Genomic DNA, 20,288 nt, shown 5'->3' with positions numbered 1-20,288 from the left:
GGTCACGAAGAGTCGGACATGACTAAATGACTAAACAACAAATATAAAAAGCAGTGTGTACCTCTCTCAGTACCCTGGTGAATGGGTCATACTTCTAGATTTAATGTAAGAGGAGTTTTTGTTTTTGTAATTAAAGCCAAGCAAAGGATATTTTTGCATATCTTCATTGTTTCCTGAACGTGTGGTTTCCCCAGCACGCTTTCTGCAGTGCAATTAATCTGCTAAATACGCAACACAGGCTGCACCCAGAACTGGAACACGAATGGTCCACATGCTGAATGATGGATGGCAGATTAGCCAAGTGTACACAATATATAAACTTGGCAGTAGTGAGACTAGCCTCCTTCTGGCAAAGGAGTAGGAGCTGCTTGGAATATTTTTTGTCTGGGAATGTATTAGTTGAAACGGACCCTTGGTAAATCATAATCTTGTATCTATGTATCCACCTCCAGCCAGCAAGAACACTGTAGAGGCTGTCCAGTATGGAGTGGAGGGAAGCACAGCCTTTCTGGAGTGCCAGCCTCGCTCCCCTCAGGCCACCATCAAATGGCTGCTCCAGAAGGACAACAGTGATCGAAGGAAAGAGGTAGGCCTGAATTTCCAGAATGGAATTTGGAGGAAAAGGAGGGAATGGAGGCCAGAGGGAAGTTAGCATGACAGTTAGTGGCCTAGCGAGGAGGAGTAACTTGCCTTTTGCTTCCACCCTAAGTTTTAATAAGTACTAAGACTATCTCTATTTTTCAAGTGGGATTCAGTCAAAAACTGACAGGTTCAGGTGGCACAATTAAAATCAATTTGGTACTTGTGCACATCAAACCTGCTTGCAAAAAGCACACAGACCTTTTGCAGTAAGGAAAGTGACGTGAAAATAGACTGGAAAGTGTGGGATAACAATTGCTTGATGAAACATACATAAGCTCCTTGCAAACAAATCAGAGTGAATGTTCAAATAAGCTGCAGACAATGCACAAAGAAATCAGGAAGATTCCTCAATAAGCAGGTCATCTGGAAGTGACAGAGAGCTGAGCTGGCCAATCTTTTGTTCTATTTTCATCAGGTTAAAAAGCACTTGTTTCTCGGTCTGCTTTCAACCACCTTGCTGACATTTCATCTATTTTTCATCCACATCCTGGATACTAGAAGGATCTCTGTGCAGAAGCTCACAAAATAGTTTTTTTTAAGCTCGGAGGAACTGTGGCGCCTGAGCAAGGCCACTGGAAACAGCCCAGTGCCTGTGCTATCTCTGAGCTTATATGACCAAGCTCATGAAAGCTCCCTGACCCATTTGAGCTAAAGCTAGAGTTCGTTGATTTACTTTCTAAAAGCCCTTCCTACTCAGCCCATCTGATTGGTAGCAGCCCCATACCTGCTTCTGTCCAGCCAATAGTTCCATCTGAGCTCCTGAGAAAAAGGATGGGAAGCTGGATCATTCATCATGCTTTGCTGTTTGCCAGGACTCAGAAGTCTAGGAATTGCAGAACAGGAAATAATGAGAACTAAGAAGCTAGGAGGATGAGGGCCAGAAAGCACTCAGGCAATGAATATGCGGCTTGTTTTCCACTCACAGTGTGATCTAATGTATCCCTGCCCAGCAACTCCCAACTGTGCTAACAATGCCTCCTCGATGTGTTTCTTTCCATTAGCTGCGCACTGAAGGAAGGGTGCTGAGGACAGAGCAGGGGCTGCTGTTGCGGTCCTTGCAGCTCTCGGATGGGGGCCTCTATTCCTGCACAGCCACAGAGAACAACTTCAAGCACACGGTGGCCAAAGTGCAGCTGCATGTACTGAGCAGTGAAACGGTCCATGCTGTGCTCTTCCAGTCAGAGGCCCCTGCCCCTTCTGCAGCAGCCATGCGAGCCGGCCTGCCAGGCACTTTCAGCTCCCATTACCATGACCTGGTGCAGCTGCTCACCCAGCCTGAGATGGGACTCATCAACCAGTACTGCCAGGGCTATTGGCGGCACGTGGCCTCCAACCATAAGGAGACTCTGGCTGGTCTCAAAGCCAAGGAGCTGCATGATCAGAAAAAGCCTCGAAACCGCAGGAACCACCAACCAGAGATGGATCAGCACACATGAAACTTGACAAGGGACTATGAAATGACAGTGCTATATTTCCCCCCTCCATTTTAATATTAAAATATCTATAAATATATATATATAAATATATATATATACACACACACAAACACACAGACAAACACACACACAAACACGCCCTGCTCCCCCTCAAGACAATATTTATTTGTAGGTTGTACATAATATGTGGGTGATGCAGTCTCACCTCAGTGTGTGACAGCGAGGAGTTTGGAGGCGTCCCGCTGGCAGCTTGCTCTTCCTTCCCCCTTTTATCTGCAGTACTGTAAAATAGCTGACACTCTGGAGGATCTCAGTGGGACACGGCAGTCTTGTGTGGAATCTGGGGGTCCAGAATGTTGGAGCAGAAGCCTTCAAGACTGGATCATCATGGGCAATTCTGAGAATGTTGTGCTACTGTCACTGAAAACATTTCTACCTGGTTAAAAAGGAGAAGAAAATGTCTGTTGTCAGACACTAAGCATACCTACCCTGAAGTGTATAAAAGCCTCTGCTACACCTACAAAGACTTGAGCACTTTCTTCCCCTCTGTTCATTTCTCTGCCTCAACGCATTTTCTGGCAGAACACTGTTGCGTGTAAAGTACAATGGAGGCTTCATGTCTTGAGGAGTCTGAATTATTTAAGGCAGGAGGAAGTGCTTCACCGAGGGATCTCCATGCATGGGTCCATGCAGTGCTCCTACTGCTTTCAGAAGCAAATTAATCCCACCCATAGGAACAATGTTATGATTTGATAATGATTCAGCTTGTGCTGTTTGGCTGATGATCTGCAAGAGATATTGTCTGTAAAAGTTGTGGTACAACCAAAAGAGCTGTTGGGAAGGTGGATATGGCTATTCTCATAGGCACCTGGCTTTTCTGAGCTAGTTTACTTGAAGGATGTGAAGGCCTCATCCAAGTGGGCTATGCCAGGGAGACGTAATGTATATATGAACCAAAGCTACTCTCCCATAGTGCATGTGTCAGAGACTTCCAAGGCCAAAGACAGCATGGGATTGGAGGTGGCAGAGAGGGTTAGGCATCAGTTGGCTTCTGCTCCGCTGACCAGTGCAGCAATCGGCATCCAACCTGGTTATTTATTATTATTTAAATAATATTAATTTGCCCGCTAGGAATTCAGTTCCTCAGTTTGATAACACCAGCCTACCCAGCCACACAATGTGGAAGTTGGAAAGTCTGGTCCTGAGTATTCCCATCAGGATTCCTGTGGAATTGCCATCAGTCCACATGAGCAACTTTGATGCGCTACAGGTTGGGTGGAGCATCCTTTGCAAAAAGAGGGAAACGTCGAACTATGAGTGATCTTTCTGCTTAATTTCAAGATGGATTCCACATATCATGGGCTAAGTAAGGACTAGTAAACATTCAGTGCATGCAGTATCCCCCATGACAGAGATCATTACCTACCTACCTACCTCCCACCATTTTGTTCTGAGATAAACAATGGTGAGTAGGCAATTGTATTACTAAGGTGGGCTTCAGGGTTTATGGGTGTAATTGGGAATATGACCAATTATTGTTCTAGGAATTAATCCCATGTTAAAAAAAAATACAGAGGGAGAGGTTGAGTCTTCCATCAGGGCACAGATTTCTGCGTGTGCAATGAAGCATTCTCTCCCTCTCGCTCCCCCCCCCCAATTCTGTTCTAGGAGCTCCCCCAGCCCCCTGGAACATATTTGAGGAAGGCATGGGGCAGACACAGGGGAAGGAGAAGATGGAAAGTCCTGTTGCACACACAGAAATCCTTGTGGGGATAGGATACGGTAGTTGAATACCACCCAGAGCCAGGGGACAATGAGAGAACTGAGAAGCACAGGAGAAAAAAAATTGAATCCACAGGAGGGGTGCGGGCAGGGCAGAGTTCTGTGCATATATATTATAATTTGGGCACCTTGGGAATTCATTAATATGATCTGGCATGCAGAGAAGATGATTATGATAAAACATATAATCAGGTCTTAATCTGAGCCAGGCTTGGTCAACCCATGAACCTATTTTGAAAGCCAGGAATATGAAAGGGTAGAATAGAGTGTCTCTCAGCATGGGCAGAATGCATGTTCCTCACCACTGAGTATCTATGCCCAGAATTGGAGAGGGCTCCTGGGTCAAAGGGTGACTGAGAAAGGCTTGAGCCCACCTCAGCTTGTCTGGTTATAACAAAATCTATTGAATGACCTTTTTCTGCCTCCCCCTTCATTTTTTTTAAGGCATTGGCATTTCCTAAATATGTGACTGTGCCTTCCACCTTAGGTTTTGCTGTTGCAGAGGGGGTTTAGTTCTCTTGTTTCTTGGATGCCTCTTTCAGACTGGTGTGGTTATGGCTTTTAGGTTCAATGCCTCCAAAGAATTAGAATCAAATTCTGAGTTCGGATTAATCCACATTGCTAATGCCTGCGGAATTAAACCGATTTACATCTGCTAGATATCAGCACTTTGATCTCCTATTGTAGTGACCTGTTTGCTGATGCAAGGAACAGGTCAGGTAGTTTACGGGGATTGCAGTCACGGAGGGTAGCAAATAACATGCCCAAGACATATTGGCAAAGAACGTGCCCAAGACTGTTGCATCACTCTACATGTGTAGCCTAGGTGTGCTAGGATGGACAATAGGTTATTTCTTGGACTTCTCACTTCTGTCTGCAGAGTAGAGGACAGTCTCGATGGAGTAGACCAGAAGCCTGCACTGTGCGCCCTTTGGTCTCTGGTGCTGTGCCTCCTGCTGTTAACAAAGAGAGCTCACCATTCACATTTGGAAAGCCTGAGCCCACTTCTTTGTACACACAAAATCCTTGCAGGCACACCCCCTTTCCCTTGCAATCTGAGTGATACGCGTGTACTTTCTCTTGTAAATAATTGTAAATCAAAAATGTAACAAAAACTGGGGATCTGGAGATTTTGATTAGTAGCTCCTTGTGATGAATTCAAGCACAGAGCCATTTCGCACCTGTAATGTGAAATTCCTGTGGATAGAACAAGCTAATAAACACTGGCTTTGTTTTTGAAAACTCAAAGACTCCTTCACCTTGACTCACACTCTTCAGGATGCCCTCATTTCCCTCCTGAAGTGATGGACTCTTTTTTTACATTCCACTGGTTCAGCTTCAGATTGCAACCGCTTCTATGGATTGCTCACTGCCAGAATGGCTATTTATTCCAATACAGAAGTGGCATAAAAATAACATATACTTTCCCCATCTCCATATCCCAGTGCCTACCAATCTGGAATTGTGCTGGAAGCAACACGCATATGCCACTCATGGTTGGAGGCAGCCAGTTTGCACAGATCGAGCTGGGGTATCTCCACCTCATCATGACCCCAACATGCCAGAAATGGAAAGAACTAGGCAGCATCCAAGTCCTGAGCAAGAGTGTTTGTGTGTCAAGTCCTGAGGCAGAGAAGGGTTGGCAATATACTCAAGGTCCTGTTTGTGTTCTGAAGCCAGGCTGCTTTGTACACGGCACCTTCTTTGTGTGTCCATTTCCCATCACCACAGTTCTTCATTGGTGTGCAAGACCTATTCAAAATATTATTAAAATTGACAGTAGCAAAAAGAAAACATGCAACTTTTACATGTCTGGATTGGCCTGCACAAACAAAAATATTTAAACCTGGTGCAGAAAAGTATATTGCAAAGGCGCTTGATTGATGTCAATAGGCAGGGAGCTCCAAAGTGTAGGTATTTCCACACTAAAAGACTGATTCTCCGAATAGAGGTGCCCCACCACAGGTGGTGGTGTGCTGTGACTGAGTGCTAGGTTAACACCATATCCTTGGCTCTTTTGCCATATTTTCCCATTGGCATGGGTGCACAGTTGGGCCATCCCTATGTGCCATGGTCTCCGCCACTATTGCACTTCCCCCAGCCTGACAAACATCTCAGTGGAGCACAGTTATGATTTGTAGGCCAGCATGCAGAGGCCACCCTCTGTGCGTGTCATTGTTCCTGTGTAAAGCAATGTCTGACCATAAACAGCTGGAAGCTGGCCAGATCAGTGCTAAATTTCAGCATGCAGGGGTGGCAGGAAGGACAGGCTTTGGGAAAATCTAGCAGAGGACTGCTGCTTCTTTTTTTAACAGTGTTATCTGGTATGGCGTACCATGACTTATTTATGTGTCTTGGCATGGTAGCCATTTAGTGTTGGCACCCAAGACACTTGTTAAGATAGGAGTAATGGGACCTTTTAACCAAAAAAGGGTGGATCACGTAGGGGATATGGAACATGGTGGCAAGAGAAATATGAGAGACACACAATGGCCACATGCATCCCACATATGCCTTAAAGGTAAAGGGACCCCTGACCATTAGGTCCAGTCGCGGACAACTCTGGGGTTGTGGCGCTCATCTCACTTTACTGGCCGAGGGAGCTGGCGTACAACTTCCAGGTCATGTGGCCAGCATGGCAAAGCCGCTTCTGGCGAACCAGAGCAGCACACGGAAACGCCGTTTACCTTCCTGTTGTAGTGGTACCTATTTATCTACTTGCACTTTGACATGCTTTAGATAGAACTGCTAGGTTGACAGGAGCAGGGACCGAGCAACGGGAGCTCACCCTGTCATAGGGATTCAAACCACTGACCTGATTGGCAAGCCCTAGGTTCTGTGGTTTAACCCACAGTGCCACCCTTAGGGGAAGCTATAATGACGGGGGTATAGACACTGCATGTAAAGTTATCCACAGCTTGTTCTCTGTTGATTTACAGAGCCATAGATCCCCCTGCTTATGAAGCAACCAGGTAAATGATTTTCTTCTGCTCCTGTTTTATGAGCAGTCGGGTCAGGAGGGGAGAAAGGGGGCAGGTGTTAGATTCCTTAGACCTGGCAGTGCCCCTCCTTGTCCTGAAGCCCACAAACAAAGGCCCCTTGTTCTGCTGGCTTCATAAAAGAAAGAGAAATTTACCTCTCCAAGGGAGTGCTAAGGCAGCTGGTTAAGCAAACACACGGAGAAATGGGGATCAGGGTCATGGTCTCATTTCCTGCCCCCCTAGGCTGAGGAAGTTGCAAGGGGTGGGTGGGTGGAGTGGTGTCTACTAAAGCAAGGATGACACAGGTCCTGCACTGCTGGCCCAGGGCTTGTTCTTCCTCAAGCCTGAAGAGGGTCTCGGGGCCTTAGCAGTCTTCAGATCTTTGCCTTGCTATGAGTTGGAGGGTGATGAGGGATGGAGGTGGAGGCAAAGAGCCCAAATAGAGTCACACAGCAAGAGGGGCTAAGGGGGCATTGTTTTGTCTGACCAAATGTTGTGTGTGTGTGATGGGGGGAGCACTGCTGCACTAAAAACTAATGACAAGAGCAGAACTGCCTTGTATTTTATCCTCCTTAATGTTACTCTGGAAGGTTATCTCAAAGCAGATCCTTCCTATCTAAGTTGGCAGCATTTGACAGATCAACACTCTGACATAAGGCTCACTTTGGGAGCTGTGATGGCTGACATAATAGTAAGTTAGCAATGGACAAGTCATTTTGCAAAGTCTCATGCAAGGAGCACACTTGTAGTGATGGTTCCCCCTCTAGTGGCAGAAAGTCACATTGTTATTGAGGTTAAGGAAGAGAACATACCGTAAGTTTGTCTTGCCTTCAATACAGGTGTCTTGTCTCTTCCTCAACTGTGGGAACATGATGCAGACCACTTTTGTGGTTCCTAGAAGACATTTTATTATGATTGGAAAGGCAAATGAATTCAAAGCTCTCTACACTGGTCATTTGCTGAATCTCTTCTGGAGAAGTCTAAGTATGAAAAGCTGAAACTCTGCGTTAATGCTTGGTTTTCCTAAGCAGCAATATCTTGTGGGGATTCCAGTCAGCTGTTCCATCTCATTCAGTGTGTTCTGAAATCCATTTTTCAGCAGCCCCTCCCAATCAGACTGAGGCCAAATCCTGCTGGAACTGGTAAGAGGATAGTGTTTGATCAGTTTCAGTGTCCATCTCCCCCAGCATCCCATTTCCAACATGGGACAACCAGATGCTCTAGAAAGTCCACATGCAAGGCATACTTGCAACAGCCCCATCTCCTTGTTTGTCCCCAGAACCTGGTATTTAGAGATAAGTTTCACCTGTTATTGTTACCCCCAAACAGGAGTGTTCTTGTTCAGGTTTCCTGCCGAATGACCTCCTTCGGGAGCAGCTGCAGCAACAGAAGGCCACTCACCCTCCACTAGCTTATGTGTTTTACCCCAGTGGGCTAGCACACGCAGCCAGAGACTATGCCTCTGTGGAAGCTGCCTTTGCGCCTCCCACTTCAATTCTCTCCTGGATCTGGGAGACAGTGGTGCAAAGGGGGGGGGCAGAAGCACCCAGCCTAGCCTGTCTATTCCTCCTCTACCCTCCAGCTCTGAAGTTTCCCCTGCCTCCAACTCTTGCCTCCTGGCTGGAACAGCACCTCACTATTCACTGCCCATTCTCCGGAGTCAACTCCAGTCCCACGTCCCTCAGTGCACACAAGTCAGCACCCTGCCAGTCCATGATATTGGGTGCTGTTTCTTCTGCAGATGTCTGTCCTTGTATTGGAAGATGGATCCCGAGCTCTGCTTTTTGGCAAAGGCATTTATCTTTTTTTTCACAAGAGTATTAGTACCTTATCTCAGGAACAAGGCAAGTCAGTATGTTTGAGTTTTCTTCCCGTATAACCAGTTGTTTTTTTAACTTAAATTCATACTATTTAAAGTTTTGCATGTGTATTTTTAAAACATGGAAATAGCAGGTAAATAATACTAATAAAGATTCCTCAGCCTCAACAATGACCTTTTGTTTTATCCCTTAAACACCTCCTGATTTTCCCCCCTTTGCTGCCAAGCTTCTGTAGGCGATAAAGAAGACATTGTTCTGTAGCAGTTAGTTGATGGTCTCTTGTTTTTATTTTTAATGTGTTTTTATTGTATATAGACAGTCTAGTTGTAAACCACTTAAATATTTTTATGATCTAAGTATTCTTTATAAATAAATAACCCTACCCTACCCAACATCTATAGCATATACCTGTAGTTCAGCCACATATACAGACTTCCAAGGGGGAATAAGCAAGTTCACAAGAGACAAAAGACTGGGGGAATGGAAGGAGGAAGAACAGAAGGAAAGGGAGCAGGGAAGGTGAGTTCTGAGTAACCGCTTTTAATATTCCCTTGCAGATCTAGATCAAACAGTTCCAGGAACAATGGCTAAATAGATCTCACTCACCTCTCATCAGTTAATCCTGTTGCAAACCTGATTAACCATTACTGTCCATTATAAACACATTCCATTATTATTTCCAGAGAGGTGGCCACATCACTCTCTTGCAGCAGAAACAAGAAAGTCTTTTGGCACCTTAAAGGCTAACAAAAGTATTATGTCATAAGCTTTGGTGGACTTCATCAGATACATGAAGTGCTTTCCTGAATTGCAGGTACATCATTATATATCTCCATGTGCATATGTACCTACAGAAACTCACAAATTAAACAATCCATTTAAAAACCAAGTTGGGGGGAATGGTTCTTTGAATTAGGCAGCACCAGGCACTCCCTGCAGGTATTCCACAAATAACTGGCATACTTCAGTATATATTCACATGTCAATAGCACCCACATTTTAGCAGAGCCAGTGTAAGCACTGCAATCGAATCTGTGAGATCTGGATGCTGCTCTTAGTCAAGAACTCATTGTATGTAGATAATACTGTCCCCCACACTCATTTCCACTTCTGTAAATCACAAAAAAAATCTAATTTGCAGGGTGCTTTTCATGAGAATTTAAGTGTCATATTTATTAATAGTTTGGGGGTGATGGTACTAGTAGTTTTTATTAGCCTCCCTATCTTGAGGTTGTATGGGGGGGGAGGGTTGTAGGGAGTTGGAATGGCCCAACCAAGCTAACTGTCCTCTTTCAAGCTGTGATAAATGTAATTCACTCAGAAGCCAGAGTGAGATGGAAGCAAATGCTACTATAGCAGGAGGAGTGAGGTGCGACTTGGAGGGAGGGGTCTGCTTTTACAGTGTTGATGCTTCCCTCCAGGTCAAGAGCAGATAGAAAGTGGAAACTGCTGAGTTTAGCATGTGGGGGGATTTGAGGGGCTTTATCTCAGGAATAGCTTTGAGCAGCTGCTGAACAAAGCAAGTCAGATTAAACTAAGAGGGAGGTCCTGTGGGTGTATTGCTCCAGCCCCTTATTCACCTGTTCTCACTTCACATTGGCCAATACTGAACATCTGACCCCACCGAGTGGCAAAGTCCTCCCACCTGCAAGGCAGAAAGTGGCTGGTGCTGGAAAGGGGTGGGAGCAGCCATCAGTATTGAAACATCTCAAGGGTGCAAGACTAGGAAGGTTCTGTGTGGAATACTGCTGGGCTGGACAGAAAGGCCAAACCGCAGCAGAACGTGCTGGAAATCCCACAGGGGCTTGTCGGAATCCTCTCTTGCTGAACGAAAAGGACGATGGGTGCAGGGGCCAGTGCAGAGGAAAAACACTCCCGTGAGCTGGAGAAGAAACTGAAGGAAGATGCTGAGATGGATGCCAGGACAGTCAAGCTACTGCTTCTTGGTAAGTCCACCCCCACAGGCAGTCACTGAGGCTTTGCCCTTGTTGTGACTTACTTCTCCCCCCTCGCTGACCCCCCTCCCAATACTCCCCATTTCTTGGCACCTCTGAAAGCTGGTGCTGTAGATGTTGGTGGTGAATGCATCTGTACCTTTCCAACAGCAGCCATTTGGACCCTCAGATTCTGAGGAACCTGCCCAATGGCAGTGCTACGGAGCCACCAAGGTATTATTGCAACCGCTCCATCCCCCTTTTCCATCTCAGTGTGGGGCTTTGTCCAGTGGCATCGTGTCTGGTTCTTATGAGGCAAGGCAAGGCTGAGTCCAAACACAACACAGGGAAGGAGGTAGCAGTACACACACCCACACCCACACACCAATAGTCTCCTGCCCTTAGCTGTGATGCCCTCATCATTGTGTGTGCCTGCACTGCTTGTTTTCTGTGAAGCATTGCAGCTAAGCTGCTCATGGCCCAGATCATGTTATCTCTGCCATAAAGGTGAGCAGTGCTTAAAGCAATCTTAACCAAAGCCTTTGGGCCCAGGTAATCCTCCACAGCTCACTTGCTGCAGCACCAGCATAGATCCATGTCTAGAGGGAAGTTCATTATAAGGCAAGAAAGAAAAGGCATGTCCTGTGAATTGGATCACTCAGAGGGCCACCCTGACCTCACAGCCCATATCAACAAAGCTATTGCAACAGCCCTGCTGTCACCGTACTTGGAATATCGTAGTTATTTCCCCACTTCTACCATACCATGCTCTTCCCCTCCCTTCCCAAAACTTGGCATGTATCTGCCAAAGTTTGGAAAATCTAAAAGAGGTAGATAGGTAGGCTAGTCAACTGACCCCAAACCCCAGCCTGGACTGCTCTTGGACATTTAACTGCCCTTCAATCTGCAGTGATTGGTAACTGAAGCTTTTCACAGCAGGGAGGTACCTGCTGCAAGTATCTGCACATTGAGCAGCTGTTAAAGGCACAGCTACAATGGCTGGTTGGAAACTGGCAGCCCTAGATGATTCAAGGTCTCTCCCTGCTTCTGGCTGTTTAATGTTGTATTCATCCCCAAACACAGGAGGTTTGGATTGTGTATTCTAAACATATCCAGGGCAGGTTGTATGTCATGTCCTCCAACATTGGACAATGGCCTTGGGGTGGGGAGCAGCAACCCGAGGGATTACCCCTGCTGCCCCCATCCTTCACTCTGCCTCACCCACTTCACTTCACAATAAACCTCCCAGCAGGTCATTTCTTGTGGATTTTGTGTCATGGATGGAATTAAGTTTTTGAGTCAAATACAGATTATAATCTCTTTTCCTTTTTATTTTTCCCTCACCAGGAGCTGGAGAATCAGGGAAAAGCACCATTGTCAAGCAAATGAAGTATGTGTGTGCACAGGCAGCTATTCCTTGCCCACTACAATAACTCTTAAAGAGTGATAGTGAAACTGTACTAATAGGAATTCCTTAGCATACCCAATTGCATTCTCATCTGGAAGGGACTGGTAATGCAGAAGTGCAGACCGCCCCCCCTTCTTACAAGGCCACTTCACATACTATGTTTTTAGGTGCACACCCATGATATTTTAAGTGAACACCTAAAAGCAGAGTGTTTGTACACAACAAACATGTCTGCACATACAAGTACATCCTTCAAGGCGCGGATTATTGCTCCCTGTAAAGCGTGTACTCGTTGCCAGCAGCTGGAGGGGAATGCAGTCAAACATGCTGGGAGAGAACTGCTGGCTGGCTTTCTGCATTGTTTTTATCTCCATGGTAGGTAATTTCCTCTTAAGAGTTGGGAGAGGAAGAAGGGAAAATTAGCCAGTCACCTTCCCACCCTCAGTTTTCCCTAGACCTAGAGACATTTCCTCCACACACACCATTCCAAAGGTTTCTTTCTGGCAAAACATTCTGAAGCCGTTTCTAAAATCTTTGTTCTTCATGGTGGATATGCTTGACTCCCGTCTAACCAGACAGTACTGCAAAACTTTTCATGGCCCTGGAGAGACCTAAGCTGGCAGATGCCTTTCTGATAAATGCAGCAGAATGAAAAGTTGTTGTTGTTGTTGTTGTTGTTGTTGTTGTTGTTGTTGTTACTATTAACAACCCACCCTTCACTCTGAAGTCTCAGGGCAGGTCACAGCATTAAAACACTGCAGTATAGAGTCATGTGCTGGAATGGCTCCGATGCCAAGCTAAGTGTTTGTCATCTCTGGCCCCATAGCTGGCCTCTCAGCAGTTGCCTCCCTTGGCCAGAGCTAGTGCCCAGGCATGACCCCTGCCCAACATCCTTTAGCGCAACTAGTCAAGACCTGCTGGATTGATTTTCTGCCTTTACCTTTCACAGAATTATCCACCAGGATGGTTACTCATTAGAGGAATGCTTGGAGTTCATCTCCATTATTTACAGCAATACTTTGCAGTCCATGTTGGCCATTGTGAGGGCCATGGGCACACTCAACATCCAGTATGGAGACTCAGCCAGGCAGGTGAGTCACTGAGGAGTGGACTTTCTCCCAATGGGAATAAAAGGTAAAGGTAAAGGGACCCTTGGGGTTGCGGTGCTCATCTCACATTATTGGCTGAGGGAGCCGGCGTACAGCTTCCGGGTCATGTGGCCAGCATGACAAAGCCGCTTCTGGCGAACCAGAGCAGCACACAGAAACACCGTTTACCTTCCCGCCTGGAGCGGTCCCTATTTATCTACTTGCACTTTGACGTGCTTTCGAACTGCTAGGTTGGCAGGAGCTAGGACCGAGCAATGGGAGCTCACCCGTTGCAGGGATTCGAACCGCCGACCTTCTGATCAGCAAGCCCTAGGCTCTGTGGTTTAACCCACAGCGCCACCTCCGTCCCTCCCAATGGGAATAGTAATCTATTAATCTATTGTTCTCATAATCAGAGGCTGATATAAAGGGAAGGGTATTGGGAAGGGGTGCTTTATTGCACTTAACTTTGCCTCCTTTCTCTACTGCAGGATGATTCCCGCAAGCTGCAGCACTTAGCAGACACCATTGAAGAAGGCTCCATGTCGAAGGAGATGTCCGACATTATCTGCCGGCTCTGGGAGGACATCGGCATCCAAGCCTGCTTTGAGAGGGCCTCAGAGTATCAGCTGAATGACTCAGCTGGCTAGTAGGAACCCATTGCTTACACCCCTTGAGGCAAAGGCCCCTTGAGGCAAAGTTATCACAGGAGTGCAATTCTATTTATTTCATTTATGAATCGCTTCCTATGAAGCATCTCAAAATGATTTCACAATACAGTAAAAAGCCAGTAAAACAACTGCATATACAAAAACAGTTAAAACAATGCACACACATACAATTTAAAATCTAATGCATATAATGACTAAGACTTTTTTTTAATAAAAAAAATCCTCCTAGAAGGCTTGTTGAAAGAGGAAATAATCTTCAACAGCCAGTGATGGCATCAGAGATGGAAGAGAAAAAGCAGCAGAGATGGCAACGCCATAGGCAAGCCCAGGAAGCATAGAAATCCAGGGGAGAGAACATCCTTATGCTCAGCCACTCTTGGGCAGCCTTCACCTGCTGCAACTGGCAAGGTGCTTCCCTAAGAAGCAGATACTTGAAAGGTAATTCAAGAAGGAAGGCTGAGATCAGGAAACTTCAGCTTTGCTGAATTTGAGCAGTACAGCAGAGTACTTAGCAGCCACCTTCCTGCTGCTGATTCTTTAAGAACAATGTTATTTCTGATATAACCTGTCACTCACCTTGTTCAACACTCATGACCACAGGAAACATAGGAAGTTGACTTATACTTAGACCATGGGTCCATTTGGCTCAGTGTAGCCTAGACTTAGTAATGTCTACACTGACTTGCAGAGACTTCTTCAGGGCTTCAGGCAAGAGTCTCTTCCTGCCCTTATTGGAGAGATGCCAGAAGTTGAGCCTGCCAGCATGCAGAGCACATGCTCCGCCCCTGAGCCCTGGTCCTTCCCCATTGTGACTGCCCACTCTGAAGACCAGAGGTCTCTCAGATCTACTTCACATGGTAACCCCGGTGCCTTTCTCTATTCACAGTTACCTGAGTGACCTGCCACGACTAGTGGCCCCTGGATATGTCCCCACAGAGCAGGATGTTCTCCGCTCCAGGGTTAAGACCACGGGCATAATTGAATCCCAGTTTTCCTTCAAGGACCTCCACTTCAGGTATTGTATAACTGTGGCTGGCAGACAACCGACCAATAAGGAAGATTGCAAAAGATCATGTATCTGTGGAAGCAGTTGCCATGGAGTAACTGGTACAGAATTGTGATGAAAGGCATGAGTTTTGACTCCCCCTCCCAATCCTCCACTGGAACTCCCAATTCAGCCATGAACAGGCTGATTGGTTTTAGGCAAGCCGCTCCCTCCTGGCCTCCCCACTTCCACCTGTAGTGTGATAATATTGACCTGCTTTATAGCGCTGTGCCAATGTACGGGAAGGACTTTGGGCAATTAGGAAAAATCACTCCATAAGTACCAAGTATTGTCACTATTAGTGCATTGTGGAGGGATGTAATTTAGTTAACCTCTTCTCCATTTTACGTCATTCTGGGGACACTTTCAATCTTTCCTTTCTGTACGCCAAAGGTCGAAGGACAATAAATCAGTATAGCAATAGGTGCTGCCACCTATTTAAGAGAGTGAGGTGCAGTGGTTAGGCAGGCAGCTGGGGCGGGGGCAGGGATGGTCCCAGGTTAAAATCTCTACTCAGTTAAGAAGAATCCCCAGTGAGATTGGGCAAGTCTGTATTGTTCATACAAAAGTACCCCAGAGGGTTGTTGGAGGGGGAAAATGCAGGTTGAAAACTCTTGTTTCCTTTGATGGGAAAAAGGAGAGAGAAAGGTACATAATTTAAATATCTTGTACCTCTGTTATTCATGTAATGGATAATCCAACACAACCCTGATAGGTATACACAATGGTGCAGTTAGGTGATTTTAGATTTTGGGCTTAATGGCCTTACCAGAGGGAGCGGAGGTTCGGTGTCTCTTTCAATGGTCCTGTGTATTACTTCACTCCAAACTGTGGGAAGCCATCTCTGCTGTGCTTGTCCCCCTCCCCATTCTCACTCAGTCCCAGAGATAATTAATAAATGCTCACCCTTGCAATTTGACGGTCAGCTCTTCATTCACCTCGCTGTTAAGGACCACATTTTGGGGGGCCCTATGGCTCACTGCAGACCTTTCCCCATCAATTTGCAGTAACACATTGGGGGACAGCTGGGGAAGCCTTTTCAGAAGGGGCCTGTCTTAACTTCCTGGCAGGATGTTTGACGTGGGCGGCCAGCGCTCAGAACGCAAGAAGTGGATCCACTGCTTTGAAGGAGTCACTTGCATAATCTTCATTGCTGCCCTAAGCGCCTACGACATGGTCCTGGTGGAGGATGACGATGTGGTAAGTAGCACCTCAAGGTATATTAAGACCTTTTAGACTTTGGCTGCCAGGATTTGTAAATAGGCGTGGTGGATTAGTGACAGAGGCAGTGTTCTGGAATGGTTACAGTGTCAGACTGGGGAGATCAGCATTCACTAAGTCATGAAGCTCACTGGGCAAGTCATTCTGTTTAACCTACCTCAAAGGGTTGTTGTGAGAATAAAATGGGTGAAGGGGACGGTGCCCTACAGCTGCCATGAGCTCATAGAAGGAAACATGGAGTATAAATAAGACATACCATATTTTTCTGTGTTTAACACGATTTTTTAAATTATAACTAAATGGTAAGAATTGGGGGTTGTCTTATACACTGATAGTGCAGAGGGGGCAATTGGTGGCAGCCACGAACAGGAGATTGTCACCAGTGATTGGTGGCTGCGGCAAGGCCTGTTGGCGAGTGGCTCCTGCTCCAGCAATTGGGCGGGCGATTGGCGGCTGTTGGTGGCCAGACGATTGGTGGCTTTGGCAAGGTGTGCGATTGGCAGCGGCAGTCCAGCCTGTGAGCGATTCCCCCTCCCCCCAAATAGCTCAACAACTCTGGGCAATTCCCCCCCAAAAAACTGAACAACTCTTGGCAATTTCCCTCCACTTGGGTTCCCAAAAAATAGAAAAATATGATAAGTAGTGCCGAGACTGAACTGGCTGTGGCATATCATGGTGAAATGACCTAAAGGGGATTAGGATAGTGTTACAAGAATGCACCTTCTGTACATTTAGGACCCAGTTTTTGCCTACTGAAAGGCAGAGGAGCAAAGTTTCTGATAAAATCTGGTTTAGGACTATGGTTGAAATTGAAGGTCTTTCTAATCCTGCCTTCCCTTCCAGAATCGCATGCATGAGAGCCTGCACCTCTTCAACAGTATCTGCAACCACCGCTACTTTGCCACCACCTCCATTGTTCTTTTCCTCAACAAGAAAGACGTTTTCCAGGAAAAGATCAAGAAGGCACACCTCAGCATCTGCTTTCCAGATTACGATGGTGAGTTCCCAGCGTGCAACGTCCCCATTGGTGTGACTGCAGCATCTTCTAGCGGGGTGTGTGTGTGTGTGGCACTGATAGCCCTCCAGATTCTGTTGGATTCCAACTCCCATCAACCCTAGCTAGCATGGTCAGTGTTGGGGGGTTATAGGTGTTGCAGTCTAGCTCTTGGATAGCTCAGTTGGTTAGAGTTAGCTCTTGGTTAGCTCAGTTGATAACACCAAGGTTGCTGGTTCGATCCGCATATGGAACAGCTGCTTATTCCTGCATTGCAGGGGGTTGGACTAGATGATCCTCAGGGTCCCTTCCAACTCTACAATTCCATGAGCATCTGGAGGGCCACAGTTGTCCCATCCCTTGTCTCCTAGTGAGCAGAAATGCCGGAATTTGCATGTTAGATTCAGGAAGAGAGTTTTCTCTTTTTTCATTCTGAAAAAGGCTTCAGAAGCTGAACACCAGCAAGGTTGACTAGTTTCAGAGTGGTATGGCATTTTTTATCAAATAAGCATTAAGATAGAAAGGGAAAATTGCATACATTTAGATGAAGTAAGGAGGAAATAAATGACCGAGGGCTGTACCATCATCCCACCCGCCTTTCCAAGAAAGATGGTGGTACTAGATGAGGACTATAATATCACAACGAAGCAAGTTTTAATTTCTTTATCTCCACAAAGGCTCCCTCTTGTCAACCTATAGGGTCAAATAATGCATTCAGTACAACTGACACCATACAAAGATGGCCCAAGGAACACATTGTTTTTGCAGCTGGCCTAACCATGTTAGAATTCATGAGTTCAGCCATGTTGACTTTCTGAATGACACCCACTTCTATTATTTTATGGAGCTGTTAACAACACTCCTCTATTTTCTTGGGTGGATGCTGCATTAATCATGTGACTGGGGATGGGGAGGGCCGCAGGCGGGAATGGGAAGAGTTGGCCCTTTGTGCCCCCAGTGGAGAGCTTGGCACTGTGTGTGCTTGGTGCTGTCATGAACTTTTATTACAAGGAGAAAAATAGATGGAGTATTTCATTTGCTCCCTTGGGCAAAAGGAACAAGTTAGCTTCTGTAATCTATGGATATTATCTTGCAGGGAGAGAAGGTGGGTATTCCTTTTGTGGAAAAACCCAAAACCAAACATGTTTTGGGAGAGATGCCACTAGGGGGCCTCAGTGCTCTGTGAAACATGGCACTTCTCTGCCACGTAAACCAGAACGCGGCATCTCCAGTGATCTTCCAAGGACTGTGTGACAAACAGAACTTCTTCTTTTTTAGTTTCCGCACTTCATTTTAGTCTTTAACATTGCTTTCCTCCAGCTCCTACCAAATGCAGGCACTTCAAATGTGGTGTGCTTGGTGTGGTCATGGTTAAAAACCTGAATGCATGCAAAACTCCTCTTGCCTTTTAAAAAGGAGCCATTGGATGTTGCAAATGGAGAGGGAAGGTGGCTTAACCAATCCCCCTTTGGCCATTTTCTTGCTCAAAATTGCCCCCAACTGCCTTTTCACCCACAGTGGAAAAGTCAAGAGACGGGACTGATGCCCAAACTAGGAGCAATGAGGGCATCTCTTTACCTAGGGTTCTGGCCCAAATCCTGTCTAAAGCAGGGGACACTGGCCTAGCCTTTAGCAGGGAAGCATGTGTCTAGGCTAACTCTGCCCCACTTACCTCCCCGACAGATGCCTTTCTCCTCAGCTACTGCAGTGAGTAGCAGCAGTGAGTTCAGTTGGGTGGTTAGAGGGAAGGTTTTGCTCCCCTCATCCGTACACCACTTCTGCTTTCAATACTGGCCCCTCAGCTCCCTACTTGGTATATGTGATTGGAACAGACAAACAGACCTGATGTCACATCCAGTTTTACCCTTCGTGTCAAATTTGTATTTTAAGCCCAAATATGACACAATAGCTGTTCCAATAAGAAAAAATATCTGGAACACCCTGGTGTTATCAAAATATCAAACTTTTTAATAAAAAACCATGATTATTTGAATCCAAGAAAGTACTAATGTACCGTTTGAGAGAACCCTGGAAAGCTGCACAAACTTAGTGGTCCCCACACCCCTTTCACCAAATGAGCAAGTTTTTAGGAAGGAGCTCTCCTACAAACGTCAGGTGAGGTTTATATGAATGACGAGGGCCCCTAAGATATGCAGAACCAGAAGTTACCAGGGGAATTACAGAACATCGAAAGGGATGTTCTCTGAGCAACAGAAATGTGAGGTGCATAACACTTCCCACAGAGGAACTTTTGCTGTAATTATGACTATCATTTCTAACAAGTGATTAAGCTGCAGCAGCTGCTGTGCTCTGCATGGCAGAGATTGGGATAAATTCTTCACAGCCTGAAGTCCAGCTGGAGTCAGGTTTAGCGTCAGGGCAGTGGACATGTCCTAGTTGTGTCCAATCTCAACCTGCCCCAGGAGGCATATATCACGACAAATAATTAGAGCCCTGCCTACTTTGTGGATGGAGGATGATTCTGAGGCAGGAGGTATCATGTGAAAATGTGTAGAGGCAGATTTAAAAAAACCAATCCCTAAGTGAAGCTGCTCTCTGATACCATCCCAGCATCCGTGTCTATACAGGGTCCAATACCTACGAAGATGCCGGTGCTTACATCAAGTTGCAGTTCCTGGAGCTGAACATAAGGAAGGATGTGAAGGAAATCTACTCACACATGACCTGTGCCACAGACACCCAGAATGTCAAGTTTGTCTTTGATGCTGTCACTGACATAATCATCAAAGAAAATCTTAAGGATTGTGGCCTTTTCTGACTGCAGGTGGGTTTTTCTCCCTGGTTGGTCAACTCTATGCAGTGGGTTAGCCAAGACCCCACTTTCCTAGTGCAAATGGTTAGGCGGATCCTGTTGTATTATTTGATTGTGCAATGAGAAGTAAAGCAGCCTTCTGCAGCAGAGCAGGGCAGACTCTTGGCGTCACCACTGAACCATTTTTTGGGGGGAGGGGGGGAAAGGCCTGTATCTCAATATTGGAGCATAAATACTTTTAACATAGAACTGTGTTTCTCCAAAAATAAGACACCGTCTTATATTCATTTTTCCTCAAAAAAACACACAGTGGCTTATTTTCAGGGGATGTCTTTTTTATTATTAAGTATGGTACAGTTTAACCTACAAGGTTAAACTGCCTATCACTATGGCTTATTTTTGGGGTTTGGCTAATTTTTGGGGTATGGCTTATTTTCGGAGAAACATGGAAGGTCAAAGATCACAGTTCAGTGTCTGACATCTCCAGTTTGGG

The 20,288-nt window shown here is 46.0% G+C and overlaps 2 protein-coding genes across 7 annotated transcripts in view; both read left to right on the top strand.

Moving 5' to 3' along the window:
- The window catches only part of SEMA3F (semaphorin 3F), a 127,532-nt gene extending 122,430 nt beyond the window's left edge, over positions 1 to 5,102 (top strand). For all 6 annotated transcript variants that reach the window (XM_035105997.2, XM_035105991.2, XM_035105993.2 and 3 more), the window contains 2 exons: positions 453 to 586; positions 1,644 to 5,102. In XM_035105997.2, the coding sequence (XP_034961888.1) occupies positions 453 to 586; positions 1,644 to 2,078 (569 nt within the window). In that variant the 3' untranslated portion in view covers positions 2,079 to 5,102. The remainder of the gene's footprint in view (positions 1 to 452; positions 587 to 1,643) is intronic.
- Positions 5,103 to 10,298: 5,196 nt separating this feature from the next.
- On the top strand, positions 10,299 to 20,239 carry GNAT1 (G protein subunit alpha transducin 1). Its single transcript, XM_035105999.2, has 8 exons — positions 10,299 to 10,607; positions 11,943 to 11,985; positions 12,953 to 13,094; positions 13,583 to 13,740; positions 14,649 to 14,777; positions 15,878 to 16,007; positions 16,872 to 17,025; positions 19,611 to 20,239. The coding sequence occupies exons 1-8, from the start codon at positions 10,502 to 10,504 to the stop codon at positions 19,799 to 19,801; spliced, it is 1,053 nt and encodes a 350-aa protein (XP_034961890.1). The 5' UTR covers positions 10,299 to 10,501; the 3' UTR covers positions 19,802 to 20,239.
- Positions 20,240 to 20,288: the final 49 nt, after the last annotated feature.

This window comes from Zootoca vivipara, chromosome 2 (assembly GCF_963506605.1).
Source record: "Zootoca vivipara chromosome 2, rZooViv1.1, whole genome shotgun sequence".
Lineage (NCBI taxonomy): Eukaryota > Metazoa > Chordata > Lepidosauria > Squamata > Lacertidae > Zootoca > Zootoca vivipara.
The sequence above is the reverse complement of the archived record's forward strand: the minus strand, read 5'-3'. Positions and strand labels throughout refer to the sequence as shown.

Coding starts and splice junctions, on each gene's coding strand:
- GNAT1 (XM_035105999.2), top strand. CDS start 10,502: ATGGGTGCAGGGGCCAGTGCAGAGGAAAAACACTCCCGTGAGCTGGAG. Junction 11,986..12,952: donor ACCATTGTCAAGCAAATGAA/GTATGTGTGTGC, acceptor TACCTTTCACAG/AATTATCCACCAGGATGGTT. Junction 16,008..16,871: donor TGGTGGAGGATGACGATGTG/GTAAGTAGCACC, acceptor CTTCCCTTCCAG/AATCGCATGCATGAGAGCCT.